At 36.1% G+C, this 16,937-nt stretch overlaps 1 protein-coding gene across 3 annotated transcripts in view; it reads left to right on the forward strand.

The window, feature by feature from the left end:
• The window catches only part of DOCK7 (dedicator of cytokinesis 7), a 212,821-nt gene that overhangs the window by 17,614 nt on the left and 178,270 nt on the right, over nucleotides 1-16,937 (forward strand). For all 3 annotated transcript variants that reach the window (XM_022581248.3, XM_022581251.3, XM_089921600.1), the window contains exons 2-4: nucleotides 3,971-4,076; nucleotides 14,188-14,363; nucleotides 14,553-14,621. In XM_022581248.3, coding sequence (XP_022436956.2) covers nucleotides 3,971-4,076; nucleotides 14,188-14,363; nucleotides 14,553-14,621 — 351 coding nt within the window. The remainder of the gene's footprint in view (nucleotides 1-3,970; nucleotides 4,077-14,187; nucleotides 14,364-14,552; nucleotides 14,622-16,937) is intronic.

Here is a 16,937-nt window from a genome sequence, read left to right on the forward strand (position 1 = left end):
TTTAATACCAACTATACACTATGGTAGAACTGTGATTCAATCCATCAGTCATCAATCATGGACTTGGATAGTCACAGCATTGGAGTATCATCTGTTCTTGTCCTTTTTCTTTTGGGGATTTTTAGCTAGCCCTTTCTTGCCTTGTCTCTGATATGTGCCCTTACCTGGTATATTCCATGGTATGTTCCCTTACACTTCTCCTCTGAGTTCTGTTTTTAATATAAACAGTGCCAGTTCCAAGAGATCTTATTCTCTTATTAGCATATTACATTGCAGATATTTTTTTGTGACTTTATAGGAGTAGCTCAACTAACCTCTTTTATTTTAGTCTAAACTCTCCTTACTCATCTTTACTCAGGTGTTTCCTCTGGTCCCATGAAGAATGACTAGAGATGAGAGAGGCCCAGATTGGCCTTGGGACGTTCTAGAAATCATGGTTGATTGGGCGTCTGAAAGTGGGATGAGGTTAGAGGAAAGGTTAAATGCAACATAATTTTCCCTCAGGATGTGGATCCTTTGTTGGTTATTTCTAATATCCCATGGTGAACGGCCTTAGCGAGTGCTTGCTTTTGTAAAAACTGTAATGCATGTTGACATAGTGAGGGAGCTTACGGAAATGGAGAGAGTTGGTAAGGAGTTAAATAGATCAAATATTGGATCATGTGCTTTTGGAAGGGGAAGAAGATATTCTGCTATTATAATTTAAGAGTGTAAGTAACTATGGAATTTTTGACCTACTTTTCTTTCCACTTTGCAGTTAATACTAATAGCTTATTAGAAGTAAAAAAGACTTCCTTGTATTGCTTTACTATATGAGCTTCATTAGGAGTAGGAAAAATTGTTATTAAAAAAGTAATCTGTGATAAAGGATTTTAATTGATAACAGGTACTGTTATTCCTGATAACAGTTTATTCATTATATTTCTTGTGTCGCATACTTTGGACCATAGTATGGTTAAGAGATACTGTTTTTTTTTTTGTTTGTTTTTTTTGCGGTACGCGGGCCTCTCACTGTTGTGGTCTCTCCCGTTGCGGAGCACAGGCTCCGGACGCGCAGGCTCAGCGGCCATGGCTCACGGGCCCAGCCGCTCCGCGGCATGTGGGATCTTCCCGGACCGGGGCACGAACCCGTGTTCCCTGCATCGGCAGGTGGACTCTCAACCACTGCACCACTAGGGAACCCCGATACTGTTTTCTTAATTTGGGAAAATTTCCTCACTTACCATTGAGGAAATCTTTTCATGCAGAGGGTCTCAGTATAAATACATCCTTTGTCTGGGTTGCAGATGGTTTTATTGCCATTATAGCTCAGTTTGGAAATGGTTCTTATTTCAAATTATTGCTGATTTTCTCTTTGGGGAAAATTATGTCATGTATAAATAAGACAAATATTTGTAATGTGGGGATTATCCTTTGTATGTCTCTGTTATTAAATGAAGGATAGTCTCTTTTTGAAGTAATCGTATTTTAAATTTTGTTTCACTTTTTAACATTTTCTGAAATCAGGGTATGTCTTTCAATTAATTGATAGTGTATTGCTTAATTAGCGAGGTTTTTCTTTCTTAGCTGTACCTGAAGTAATAGCAAGTCTTAACAGTTACTGAGATCTTGAACTTGATCAAATATAGCAGTTTACAATTCAGATTACTCGTGGTTTAGCCCCAGAAACACTGAGAAACAGAAGCACTGAGATAGTGCTGAGGTTGGTAGACTGAGTTGAGTAGCACTGAGGAAGATAGACACAATACTTGTTCTCTGTCTCTCTCTCTCTTTTTAAAAGCTTTTTCATGTTTTCATCTCAGTCTTGACAACAGGATCAGGAGATTGTAAGGCCTTTAAACCAAACATAATAATGAACATTCACAGTGTATAGGCTTCATTAAAAGCCTAAGGGGAGTCATAAACTGCAGTGAATGTTCCTGTCCTCTCGCATCCAGATGCTTTACAGAATTTCCCCTTTGCCCTCTCCTCAATCTGTATCCTCCTTCAAAGGTTACATTCCTCCTTTAGCTTTCATCTCTAACCTCTAATCGTTTCTTCATGCTCTTCTCTTCCTCCCTTGTCTTTTCTGAGTTAGTCTTTTTTATTTATTTACTTATTTTTTAAAATTCAGTAGACTTTTTTGGGAGAGCAGTTTGAGATTTACAGAAAAGTGGAAAGTACGGAGAGTTCCCATGTTTACTTCCCAACCAAGTTTTCCCTTTTATTAACATCTTGGATTAGTATGATACATTTGTTATAATAGACTTGTTATAATAGATAAGCTAATATTGATACATTATTATTAACTAAAGTCCATAGATTACATTAGGTTTACTGTTTGTGTTGTATATTTATAGGTTTTGACAAATGTATAATGATATGTATCCATCATGATTGTATCATAGAGAATAGTTTCACTGCCCTAAAAATCCCTGTGCATTACTTACTCATCTCTTCCTTTTCCTCCTTCTTCCAACCCCTGGCAACCACTGTTTTTCACCCCTCCATAGTTTGCCTTTTCCAGAATGTCATATAGGTGGAATCATACAGTATTGTATCCTTGTCAGATGGGCTTCTTTCACTTAGCAGTATTCTTTTAAGGTTCTTCCATGTCTTTTTTGGCTTGATAGTGCATTTCTTTTTACTGCTGAATAATATTCCATTGTATGAATGTACCATAGTTTGTTTATCCATTTATCTATTTGACAATTATGAATAACAGATTAGCCTTTTTAAAAACACAAATATGATCTAAAGTACTTCAGATCACCTGTAAAGAAAAAGTTGAGCTAATTCAGTATCTTGAGCCTTAAAAATGATAACTCTTTTACCTTTCTATGAAAAATTTCTAACTGAGTGGTCAGCTCCTAACAGTGCTCAAGAGATGTGTGTGGAGTGATTGAATATGAAAAAAGTTAAGGGGGTATGGAAGAGAAGAAGGAAGCTAAAGATTATATCATATATTTGGATAATTTTTGGAAAATGAAATTGTCTAGAAATTCAGCTGGAAATTTGAAAGGGCACTAAGATGTTCAGGGCTCTGAATTCAACCATTAATTTGAGAACACTCCAGAACAAAAGTATCATCAAGCTGGCCCAGAATCGAAGGCAGTAGGCCTGTTTCACTTTACGTTCAATGGAATGATAGGAGGAAGGTAGGGTTTATTTTTTGGAAAAGAGTAAAAGAACAAAAGGCAAGGTTTATAAAATAGTGACCAGTTGATGATCATAGGGTGGAGGTTAGATATTGACATCAGGAAAATAATTGTACAAAATCTATTGATAGTTGTCTTTATTTTGTGTTCTTTAGTTACATTTTTTACTTAGTAAAAATGTTACTAATATGAGGAAGTTATTTAATGACTGGATTTAAGACTCACTGAATATTTTGGTTTATAATTTTGTGAAGTCTAAGGAATATAGAGCTTAATGAGCTACAGAGTCATTCAAATGTCTAAAATATTTTTGTTTTGCAGTTTATGTTCATTGAGAAGAATTTGGGAAGGGATATGTAAGGCTGAAAAGGTGATTAGGGTCAGATTATGGAAAGCCATTAATGCCAGAGTATAAAGACAATTTTTATTAGTTAAGTAAAAATAGGGAATAGTTTTCTGGGGCATGAATATTGTTTATAAAGTATTTTGAATTAATTTTATATCCTTAAAATATATACACATTAATATATACATCTTATTATAGCTTCCAGCTCTATCATAAACCAAAGTATCAATATGTTCCCTGAAATGCCATATACAAAAAAAGCCTTATGTAAGTTGGTTGTGAGTATTGTACCCTGTATCAGCATTATAAAGATGTTCTACTGTAATTATAGGCAGTATTTACCAAAATATCTTATAAATTTGTAGCCTTATTGATGTGCTGAGATTTTGTTGTTCTTTAGATGACTTTTTAAAATACTTAGCTTTCTCCCATTTTAAGTTAGTTTGTTTTCTTTTTAAAAACAATGTATTTGCTTTTTTTGTTGTAGAACTGTGGCTGCTGAAGTTAGGAAGCAGATTTCTGGACAGTACAGTGGTTCTCCCCAACTGCTCAAAAACCTCAACATTGTTGGCAGTATATCCCATCATACCACAGTAAGTAGCATATTTAAAATATGGTATGTTACTGTGTAATTCTGACTAGGCCATGAAAAAATAGTGGAAAGATAAGAGCCAGTAGATTGGGTTCCATCACTACTCTCACTAACACCCTTATTTGTTGCTATCTCACTCTTTTCTGAAATTTGAGTCAGAGGAGTGTTGGGAGGTGTTATAGAAGTGTTGATTTCCTAGGCACCTCTGAAACTTTACATTCAGGATTTAATCAACTCTGGAATTTTACAATTAGAACTTCCCAGACCCAAGGTGATTCATACATGAAAATTCAGGAATCTATTCTAGAAATAATAGGTACTGAAGTAAATGTTAAATAATTATGTAGATTCATAGTATTATCTATCTCCTTTAATAGAAAGGAATATATAGTTATTGAATTATTGCTTTAAGCCAGGTGCTATGTCAGAGATATAAATATATGTTTTCTTATTCAAGAGGCTGGCATGAGGATAATCAATTTTGATAAAAAACTGGTACTTATTAGTTATAGTAGAAATATGAATTAAAAACATGCTCCATTTGTCAAAAACTGAAAAAGTAATTAAGACTGACTTGGGTGAAGTTGTATTAACACTTTCTGTTTGGTTATGAAATGGTACCAATTATTGAACAGACATCATATGCCAGAGCATAATAGTTTGATTGACTTGTAGCGACATGTTTATATATAATGTTTGTGTTATTAAAATTTTAAAACATGGAGTTTACTTTTAACAACAGTAACATACTGATTGGAGAAATTTTAGAATATATAGATTTCTGGATGGTTTCAATGTACGTGGAGATGATCCTTCTAATGCTCTCTTAGTGTCTTGAACTCCTCTTTTCAACTGATTTCCCGATTCTGTGTTACACCTTAACTATTCACTTCCATAGTCATCCCTGGATTTAGTCATTATGAATAACCATAAGCCTCCTGTAATCTCAGTTTTATGTTTCCTATTCTCTTAATACCACCTCTTATCTTTCTTGCTCTCTTGTTCTGGTGCTCTGACTTCAACTGTCCTTCAACACCACTGGGACCTAGAATTTGTGATCATACTAACTTTTGTGTGTCTCTCACCCCTTGATGTCCTCTTTTCTCTCCTTACCAAACTTAAATTATTTGTTGATCATTATAATTACTCTTTTGCGTATACTCTTGGCTTCCTTAACTTCTTCTCATGTCATTTGCACTACCTCAGTGCTGTTTAAATCCAACCTTCTGCTTCATACCTGCACTTGTGCAGCTGAGTATGGCTGGAGGAAAGCACACGGATCCCATTGACTGGTCTCACTTTAAATTTATGACCACTAACTCATGAAGGCTTTAACATTGCTAGGCAAACATTTTATTTTCCTAGTCCGTTCATTTTCCCACTGTTTTAGTTGACCCATTTCATGCCTCCTACTCTTCCCTTAAAACCCTAACTGCTCTTCCCCATTTTCGCTCTGAGGATGACTTGACTTCCTGTTTCACTGAGAAAATTGAAGCAGTCAGAAAGAACTTCCACATACTCCTACCACCATGTGTGTTCACCTTTTATCATCTGTACCCGTATTGTGTCTATTCACCAGTTATTTTAAATGAACCACTAGTGAACTAGATCCCAAGTTCTCTCGCTCAAATACAGTACTTTAGGAATTCTCCCTACTCTCTTTTTGAAAAAAATTTATTTATTTTATTTATTTATTTTTGGCTGGGTTGAATCTTCGTTGCCGCGTGTGGGCTTTCTCTAGTTGTGGTGAGTGGGGGCTACTCTTCATTGTGGTGCACGTGCTTCTCATTGCAGTGGCTTCTCTTGTGGAGCACTGGCTGTAGGTGCGCAGGCTTCAGTAGTCGTGGCACGTGGGCTGTAGAGCACAGGCTCAGTAGCACGGGCTTAGTTGCTCTGCAGCATGTGGGATCCTCCTGGACCAGGGCTCGAACCTGTGTCCCCTGCATTGGCAGGCAGATTCTTAACCACTGTGCCACCAGGGAAGTCCTCCCTTCTCTTTTATATCATCACTTTTTCTCTCTATTTATTGGATCATTCCCACCAGTATATAAACATGCAAACATACCGTTATTTCTCCTATTTAAAAAAATTCTGCTTTTTTTGCCCCACTTTTCCATCAGTCTCCAACTTCCAATATTTCTTTGCTCTTTTTTGCAACAAAATTCCTTTGAAGGGTTGTCAGAGCTTGCTGATTTCAATTTCTCTTCTTGTATTCTCTCTGAAAAAGTTCTTTTTAAGTTATGGGAATCTTCAAACATACATAGAAGTAGAAGACTAGTATAAACATTAACATCTTTAAATTTAACCACAGTGCTGTTATCACACTTAACAAAATTAACAGTCCATAATTCTTTGGTATCATCTAATAATATCCAGTCCATGTTAAATTTTCTTGATTATTTCATACATATCTTTTTATAGTTGGTTTATTCAAATCAGGATCAAACAAAATCCACAGATGGAATTTGGTCTTAGATCACTTGCATTTTTAAAAAAAAGGGCAGCTTCTCCCTCCTCTAACTTTTTTTTTAAAATTGAGGTATGGCTGACTTACAATATTAAATAAGTTTCAGGTGTACAGCACTGTGTTTCACTATATTTAAAGGTTGTACTCCATTTAGAGTTATTATAAAATACTATGTTCCCTTTGCTGTACAATATATTATTGTAGCTTCTTTATTTTATAATAGTAATTTGTACCTCTTAATCTCCTACCCCTATCCTGCTCCCTGTCCCCCCCACTGGTAACTACTAGTTTGTTCTCTATATTTGTGAGTCTGTTTCTTTTTTTGTTATATTCTCTAGTTTGTTTTATTTTATAGATTGCACATGTAAGTGATAACGTAAAATTTGTTTTTCTCTGTCTGACTTATTTCACTAAGCATAATATCATCCAGATCCATCCACGTTGTTGCTCATATGGTCATCTAATAGCCTACAAGGCTGCCAAGAGCATCCAGTGGGGAAAGGCCAACAAATGGTGCTGGGAAAGCTAGAAAGACACATGCAGAGCAGTGAAATTGGTTCCCTATCTTACACCACTCACAAAAATTAACTTGAAATGGATCAATCTTAAACATAACACCTGATACTATAAAACTCCTAGAAGAAAATGTAGAGAAGAAGCTCCTTGATGTTGTTCTTGGAAATGATGTTTTTGGATATGACACCAAAAGCACAAACACCAAAAGCAAAAATCAACAAATTGGGGCTACATCAAGCTTAAAAGCTTTTGCACAGCCAAAGAAACAATTAATAAAATGAAAAGGCATCCTATGGGAGAAAAATTTTTGCAAATCATATATCAGATAAGGGGTTAATATCCAAAATATATAAAGAACTCATACAACTCAATAACAAAAAGACAAACAACCCGATTAAAAATAGTCAGAAGAACTAAATAGACATTTTTCCAAAGAAGTTATCCAAATGGCCAACAGGTACATGAAAAAGTGCATAGGGAAATGGAAATTAAAACCATGATGAGATATCCCCACACCTGTTAGAATGGTTATCATCAAGAAGACAAGTGATAACAAGTGCTGGCGAGGATGTGGAGAAAAGGGAACCTTTGTGCACTGTTGGTGAGAATGTAAAGTGGTACAGCCGTATGTTTTCTTCCATACTGGAAAACGTATGGAGGTTCCTCAAAAAACTAAATATAGGGCTTCCCTGGTGGCGCAGTGGTTGAGAGTCCACCTGCCAATGCAGGGGACACGGGTTTGTGCCCTGGTCTGGGAAGACCCCACTCCGCGGCTGGGCCTGTGAGCCGTGGCCACTGAGCCTGCACGTCCGGAGCCTGTGTTCCGCAACGGGAGAGGCCACAACAGTGAGAGGCCTGCGTACCGCAAAAAAAAAAAACAACAAAAAACTAAATATAGAACTACAGTATGATCCAGCAGTTCCACTTCTGGGTATTTATCTGAAGAAAATGAAAACACTAATTCGAGAAGTTACACACACCCCAATGTTCATAGCAACATTATTTACAATAGCCAAGATATGGAAGCAACCTAAATGTCCATCAACAGATGAATGGATAAAGAAAATGTGGTGTATATACACAGTGGAATACTACTCCCTCCCCCAACTTTTAAGTTTGTTTATTTTTATGCCATTGACTTATTGAGGAAATTGGATTAGTTGTGTTATAGAATTTCCTGCCTTTTGGATTTTATGTTTATTTCCTTGTAGACTTGTTTCTCTGTCTTCTGTATTTCCTGTAACTGGTTAGATTCTGGTTCAACGTTTTTGAAATTTCTTCCTCATAAACTTGTTTCTCTATCTTCTGTATTTTCTGTATACGATTAGATTCTGGTTCAACTCTTTTTTTAATGGCTTTACTGAGACTTTTTTCACATAACCATACAATTCATCCATTTAATTTACAATTCAGTGGATTTAATATGTTCACATATAATGTGCAACCATCACAACAGTCAATTTAGAACGTTTTCATTACCTCAGAAAGAAACTGTTTAGCTCTCACCCTTTTGTCTCCCTTCTCCCATCCCAAAACAACCACTAATCAAATACCAGAATTTTGATGGCACACCAGAAAAGACTGCAAGAGATCTGAACGCTAAACATGTTAGTCAGAATTCCAATGCAGTGATTGTTGAAGTAAGACAGTGTCTCACATTGCCTGTAAGGGATTCTGTAGTGCTTCACTATTGCTTCTTATTGCATCCTTTAACCCTGCTTACTGCCTAGTCATTCTCTGTTATAAAATCATGTTGCAATCTCCTCCCTTGAATCTGTAAATACAGGATCTTTCTTTGGAGTCTTGCAAAATAATTTATAGTTGTAAGCAGCTCATCACTACATCCGAAAACTAGCCCAGGCAGTTGTCTCTGATGGGAGTCAGAGAGAGTGGAGACAGTTGTAGCAGAAATAAATTTATTTCTTTGCTCCAAGTCTAGTTAGTATTACACCTAGAAAACCAGTGACTTTCTATGTGAGTTTGGGAAACAAGATCATTTATCATCTCTGTGATTTAGTGTTGTTAAGAGAGTGTCATAGCTTTCTTCCCAACCCTAACCCTTACTCTTGATATGATTGGTCAATCTTTGAGGAAAGGTTAGTTTTGAATTAGACATATGTAAGGACTCCCAGCTTTTGTCATTATTTTCATGGAGTATCATTTGTGACACTTTGAATCCTGAAAAGTGTACTGCCTCAGAAATAATTCTTAGGTGGAGAAACATTGATTTATAAAGTTTAAAAAAAGTTTGCTTAAATTTATGTATGTATGTATTTATATTGTGGTAAAATATACACAACAAAATGTATCAGTTTAACCATTTCTAAGTGTACAATTAAATGGCATCAAGTACACTCACAATTTTGTGCAACCATTACCACTGTCCATTTCCAAAACTTTTTAATTAACGCAAACTGAAACCCTGTACCCATTAAAAAATAATTCCATACCCCCGCTCCTTCCAATCCCCAGTAACCTCCATTCTATTTCCTGTCTCTATGAATTTGTCTATTATATGTACATACCTCATGTAAGTGGAATCATACAATATTTGTCTTTTTGTGTCTGGCTTATTTCACTCAGCATAATGTCTTCAAGGTTCATGCTTGTTACAGCACGTGTTAGAATTTCATTTCTTTTTAAGGTTGAAAAATATGCCATTGTATATGTGTACCACATTTTGTTTATCCATTCATCTGTTGATGGACATTGGATTGTTCTCACCTTCTGGCTATCGGTAATGATGCTGCTATGAACATTAGTGTACAAGTATCTGTTTGAGTCTCTATTTTCAGTTTTTTTGAGTATATAGCTGGAAGTGGAATTGGTGGGTCATATGATAATTCTGTGTGTTTTGGTATTTTTTTTTTTCCAGAACCACCGAATTGTTTTCCACAGCAGCTGTACCATTCTACATTCCCACCAGCAGTGCACAAGACTTCCAATTTCTCAGTATCCTCTCCTACACTTGTTATTTTACATTTTTTGGTAATAACCATCATAATGGGTGTGAAGTAGTATCTTGTGTTTTTGATTTGCACTTTCCTCATCCCACTAATTTTGTTATGTTTTATTTTCATTTAGTTCAATGTAATTTTTAAGTTTCATTTTTCAGACTTTTGTGACTCATGGATTATTTGGAACTGTGTTTTTAGTCTTCAAGTGTTTGGAGGTTTTCCTGTTGTCTTTCTGTTGCTAATTTCTAGTTTGATTACATTATGGTCAGAGAACACACTCTGTATGATTTCAATTTTTTAAAATTTTTTGAGGTTTGTTTTAGGGTTCAGGATATGGTCTGTCCTGGTATTTACTTTTTGGGCCTTTGAGAAAAGTATTTGGTCTGTTGTCGTTGGGTGGATTGTTCTATAAAACAATGTCAATTAGCTCCTATTGGTTGATGGTGCTGTTGAATTTTACCATATCCTTGTTGATTTTTCTGTTCGGTTTTCTTTCAGTTGTTGAGAGAGATGTCTTGAAGTCTCCAGCTATAACTGTAGATATATCTTATTTCTTCTTTCAGTTCTGTCAGTTTTTGCTTCCCATAATTTATAGCTCTGTTATTTAGTACATGCACATTTAAGATTGCTATGGGGCATAGCTGTTATCATCAGGTAATGTCCCTCTTTATTCAGTACTTTTCTTTGCACTGAAGTCGAAGTACTTTATCTTATGTTAATATAGCCACTTCTCCTTTCTTTTGATTAATGTATATATGGTATATCTTTTTCCATCCTTCTGTTTTCAGCCTCCTTATATTGTCTTTTTTGAAGTGAGCTTTTGGTATACCTTACTGGTACGTCATGTTTTTAAATCCATTCTGCCAGTTTCTTATCTTTTTATTGGTGTATGTAGGCCATTTACATTTAATGTTATTATCATTCTGCTAGGGCTTTAATCTGCCATTTTATTTTTTGTTTGTTCTCTCTGCCTTTTGTTTCTCTAGTTTCCTTTTTCTGTCTTCCTGTGGGTTATCTGAACATTTTTTAGAATTCCATTTTGATTTATCTGTAATGTTGTTGAGTGCATATCTTTGTATAGTCTTTTTAGTGGTTGCTTAAGTATTGTATATACATAACTAATCACACTACTGGTGTTGACATTTTACCAGTTTGAGTGAAGTGTGGAAATCTTATGTACCTTTATGTCTCTTCACCCTATAGGTATTAAATTATGTAGACCTCACCTGACATTGCCTCAGCAGTAAGGGGAAGGAGTTCTTGTTACTGCTGTATAGGAATAGGTGTCGAGATTCCCTGTGTGGACTCCACTGACACTGTGGGAGTGGAGGATTCATTACCTTCCAGTAGATATGAAAATCTCAGCTCCCCACTCTGACTTCTCTGACATCATGCTGAATGGGTAGTGTTGGGATGGCTTGTTACAGCTTGGTGAGGGTGAAGTCTAGCTCCCCATTTGGCCTTTGCTGGTGTGGATATGGGTGGGACTACAGTTTTTCATGTGATGTTTGGCTGGAGTAGAGTGGTTATTCTCTAACCTTTTCTATTTTGCTAGGCTGCTGCTCTCTTGGTCCTTTGGCTGGGGAGAACAGGCTTTGGTTGTGTTTTTTGTTTTCCTGTGCTCCTTGGTGTTTCTGGGTTGTGGACCTCTCTAGCATCAGGTCTGGAGTATATAAGGTAAAAAGAAATTTTAGGTAACTCACTATTGTGCTATTCCTTGGGTCCCGAGGTCCCTGTTGGTCTGCTTTTTTCTATCCACCTTTTAGAGCCATCTTATGTTTATTTTATATATAATCTTCAGGGTTTGTAGTTGTAACTAGTGGGAAGAATAGAGAAAAGTATGTCTACTCCATCTTCCTGGACGTGGAAGTACCTACTTGTGACTTTGATGTTGAGCACTTTTTCATGTGCTAAATGGCCATTTTTTTAAAAAAATAAATTTTATTTTATGGACTCTGTTGGATTTTTTATTTAAAAAATTTTATTTATTTATTTAGGTTGTGCCAGGTCTTAGTTGCGGCACGTGTGCTCGTTAGTTGGGCTCGAGGGCTCCTTAGTTGTGGCATGCAAACTCCTAGTTACAGCATGCATGTAGGATCCAGTTCCCTGACCAGGGATCCATCCTGTGTCCCCTGCGTTGGGAGATGGATTCTTAACCACTGTGCCACCAGGGAAGTCCCTAACTGGCCATTTTTATATCTTCCTTTCGGAATGTCTTACCAACTGCCCCCCCACCCCCCGCGCCATTTATTTGAGGGGGTGGTTTGTTTTTATGAGATGTGGGACTTTTTTATATATTCTAGATGCCAGTCACTTATTAAATGTATTTTGTAAATATTTTCTCCTAGTGTGGCTTGCCTGTTCATTTTCTTAACCATCTTTTGATGTATCAATTTTTCTTTTACGATTATCCCTTTCTCTGTCATGTCTGAGAAACCCTTGCCTACTCCAAATTTTGAAGATATTCTCCTATATTTCCTTCTAGCAGCTTTATAGTTTTAGCATTTATGTTTATATCTATGGTCCATCTCAGTTTAGTTTTTGTATATGTCGTGATGTAAGGATTGAAGTTCATTTTCCCCCCCATATAGATATCCAATTTTTCCAGCAACAGTAATTGAAAAAGATTTCCCTTTCCCTGATGAGTTGCTTCTATGCTTCTATTAAGCATGTCATGATAGTGTATTATGTACTTGGTAGAATAGGTAAGATAGAATGCTTATGAGAGAAAACCATGAATCTAGATCTTAAAGACCCAGTTTGAAATTTTGCTCTTCATTTTGTGGCTATTTTATTTTCAGAAGTTAACTTCTTTGAGCACAATTGCCTTTATTTGTAGAATTGAAATAGTAATTATCTCTAACTTATATGATTTGGGGGAGGTTTAAATGAGAAAACATATAATGATAATGATAATAATAGGTACTATCTTTTGAGTGTTTATGATGTGATAGTCATTCATTATTTTACTTAGTATCTTTAAAATGTTGTTGCTCTACCTAGTTGTTCAGTCCAAAGAAGTATAGGTTAAAGCACCTTCTTTGTAGTAATGCAAACTTGCACAGTAGGCAGGTGTCAGTGTTTTTACCCAGTTGAACATCTTGAAAAATAACATATTCTTATTTTCATTGGTCCACAACTGCACATTTGTTGTATAATCATTTATAGTTTTGCCTGAATAATTTTCTTTCTTGAATTAGATAAGAAATAGAGCATCTTATCAAAAACTATAATTTCAGCTTGGCTAAGGAATGCCACAAATATCCTATTATTGCTAATAATACTTTTAATAGGGTCTGTGTATTAGTCTCCTTGGGTGCTGTAACAAATTACCACAAACTGGGTGGCTTAAAACCACAGAAATGTATTCTTTCACAGTGCTGGAGTCCAGAAGTCTGGAATCAGTATCAACGGGCAGAAATCAAGGTTTTGGCAAGGTTGCACTTTCTTCAGAGGCTCCCTTCAGTATCACTTTCTTGCCTCTTCCAGATTCTGGTGGCTGCTTGTGGCACATCACTTCTACCTTTAAGGCCAGAATCTTCAAATCTCTCTTTTCTGTGTCTTCATATGGCTTTCCTCTTGGTGTGGCCCAAATCTCTGTTTATCTTCATATAAGGATATATATGATTGCGTTTAGGACCCACTCAGATAATCCAGGATAATGTCCCTCTTTTAAGATCCTTAATGATATCTTCAAACACTCTTATTTTATATTTTATTTATTTATTTTCACATATAAGGTCCATGGATTGGGATTTGGCAATCTTTTGGAGGGCCATTTTTCCCCCCACTGCAGTATGGTTGTACGTTTTTACGAGGATAACAGTAACAACAGGTAAAGTAAAAGCACCACTAAGAAACTTAGCAATGAAAATTCCAAATTATAAAAAAGAATCCCTCCAGTGAGTATTTTGTCACTGTATAGTATTATAAAACTGTTATCTTACTGTTTTTATGTGGGAGTTATGGGCAAAATTGAAGCAAGAAGATCAGAGAGTATGACCCAACACTGTGGTTTCTTTAGTTCATCTGGCTGAATATCTGTTGACATTTTAGAAATAGCAAGGGAAAAATTACGTTTTTTTAAAATAATAAATCTATTTAAGTTTTAAAATTCTTGTGTCCACCTCTTCCTTTATACCCACCTCTCACATCCATCCCTGTTTATAAAGGTGCCCCTTACTGAAGCAGTGGATCCAGTGGATTTGGAAGATTACCTCATTACTCATCCTTTAGCTGTGGATTCTGGGCTTTTAAGGGATTTGATTGAATTCCCTCCAGATGATATTGAAGTGGTTTATAGTCCTAGGGACTGTAGAACCCTTGTTTCAGCTGTACCTGAAGAAAGGTAAGGAGACATTTACCTATTTCTGGTTTTAGTGTAACTATAAAAAGGCTACCTTCCATTATTTTATTTAGATTCTATTTCTCGTGGTAGTGTTGTTTCCTATTATATGAACAAGAGCGCAGCAGCAGAATTCACAAACATCAATGCTTTCCTGTCTAAATTATAAATATATTTTCTTTTTTAAAACAGTGAAATGGATCCACATGTTAGAGATTGTATAAGAAGTTATACAGAAGACTGGGCAATTGTGATCAGAAAGTAAGTTATATATTCATTATGACATTTAAAAATACTGAGTAGGATCTGTAAATGGATTAAGGTAGATTAATACTAATTATGAGACCTGAAAATTCATTTAAAAAATAGCTGAAAAAGTAAAAGAAGAACCTTTGCATATAGATATTTTTTCCTTAGGAGTTCCACAATTATTTTCTCTTACTTTCCTTATAAAATAATACATTTGTGGGGATAGTATTTCTATATTATCATAGATCATTAGTAACTAATAATAATATAAAATAATGATTTGTAGTCTAATTCTTTTGGGAAATCGTGGGTAAATATTGATGAATAATTTGTATTTCTAAAAAAGAATCCAATTTATTGAATTGGTTAAGTTTAATAGCTAGTTTTCTAGATCAAGCTGTTTGAAAGGTCTCTGCCTTTTATTAACTAACTGAATATTTACAGGTCCTTGACCTGTACATCCAATCAAGTTAGTAGTTGTAAAAATGTTTTGTTTTACCACAAAATTTATGTTTCTAATGGATGGTGTTTGAAATATCAAGTCAGATTAAGAAATAAAATAAAATTATTCTTCCTTTGCTAATTTGCATAATGAAGAAGGGTCTTCATACTGAATCTTCTTAGCCTTATTTTATTTTTCTAAAGGAAGTATAATTACTGAAGTAGTGGAAAATGCTGTTATGACATTGCAGTTTTGAGAAATGAAGTTATCTGTGCTAAATTGTACTAGTAACAGTGATGTATCCATTGCTTATTTTGTTGCTGTTGTGGGCAACTGTCTTATTTCACTGTGTTTCACTCTTGGGGTTGCTGCTGACATGCTTTTTAGTTTTAGTGTGACCTAATAAAAATACAATCTGCTACCCTTTATAAAGAAGAGCTGTTTTTATGAACTTAACAATTTTGATAAGTATTTCAATAGCCAGATTTTAGAGATTACTGAAGAAGACTGTTCCTCTGTCAGATAACTCAAAAGTCTTTACCTTTATGCATGTATGTTGGAAACCTGTAATCAGAAATCTTAATAGAAATAGATTAGTTGTAAAATATATTAACCTTAGAATCATGGAGTCGTCTTGCTACTTAATTCTAATCAAGGGATTGCTGACCTTGATTTAAGCCAAGAGGGTACAGTAGTTAACATTTATGGTTATTTGCTATATGCTGGGCATTTTATTGGATACTTTACGCTCATCTCATTTAAGGTTCCAACAGACAAGGTAGCTCAGGCTCAGAGTACTTAAGTAACTTCTTTGAGGTCCCATGGCCAAAAAGTGGGATAGCTAGGATTAGAACCTAGGGGCATCAGATTCTAATGCTTGCAGTTTTTTCTGTTATACTAGATATTATTTATTACCTTCAGTAGTAAATGGAAGACTAAGGGGTACTTTCGGTAGACTAGAAGTTTTAAAGTATCCCTGAAATATAAAAGGTATGACTGGAACACAACAGAAAACCACAGCACAGAATAATATAAGATACATGCAAAAGGTTCAGTAGAGCTTTAGGCTCAGTGAATACAGGCAGTGGAAGAGGGACCTAGGGTAAATGTTGGACATTTGGTTACTTTGAAACCTCTTATACCCTTCTTTATGCATAGAAGTGGGAGCAGAGGTATCTGCCTATTTATTTATTGATTGATTGATTGATTGGCTGGCTGCGTTGGATCTTCGTTGCTGCGCCTGGGCTTTCTCCAGTGGCGGCGAGCAGGGGCTACTCTTCATTGTGGTGTGCGGGCTTCTCATTGCGGTGGCTTCTCTTGTTGTGGAGCACAGGCTCTAGGCATGTGGGCTTCAGTAGTTGTAGCACACGGGCTCAGTAGTTGTGGGTCGTGGGCTCTAGAGAGCAGGCTCAGTAGTTGTGGTGCACGGGCTTAGTTGCTCCGCGGCATGTGGGATCTTCCCGGACCAGGGCTCGAACTCATGTCCCCTGCATTGGCAGGCGGATTCTTAACCACTGTGCCACCGGGGAAGTCCGGTATCTGCCTATTTTAAGAGCACTAATTATAGGGGCTTGAGCTCATACAATAGTGCCTGGGGTGGGCATACCTTGGAATAAGAAGGAGCCCTCATACCCAGAAGACTGGCAGACTCTGCCTGGAAGCATGAGGTGCCTCTTCTCCACAGCCACTGGATATGTGCTTGGCTAAGCAGATACAGTATTTTCAGACAGATATGGGCTTACAAATTAAAAAATGAGCATTAGAACCTAGAATTGCCAACCATTTGATTAAAAGCAGTGCACTTGAAAGAGAATTATCAAACTACAAATAAAAGAACTTATAATTTAGGAAATAGTTAATAGAACACACATCAAGACCCATACATG

This window comes from Delphinapterus leucas, chromosome 1 (genome assembly GCF_059928025.1).
Source record: "Delphinapterus leucas isolate spDelLeu-1000000601 "Yukka" chromosome 1, BTC_Dleu_Yukka2, whole genome shotgun sequence".
In the NCBI taxonomy this organism is placed as follows: domain Eukaryota; kingdom Metazoa; phylum Chordata; class Mammalia; order Artiodactyla; family Monodontidae; genus Delphinapterus; species Delphinapterus leucas.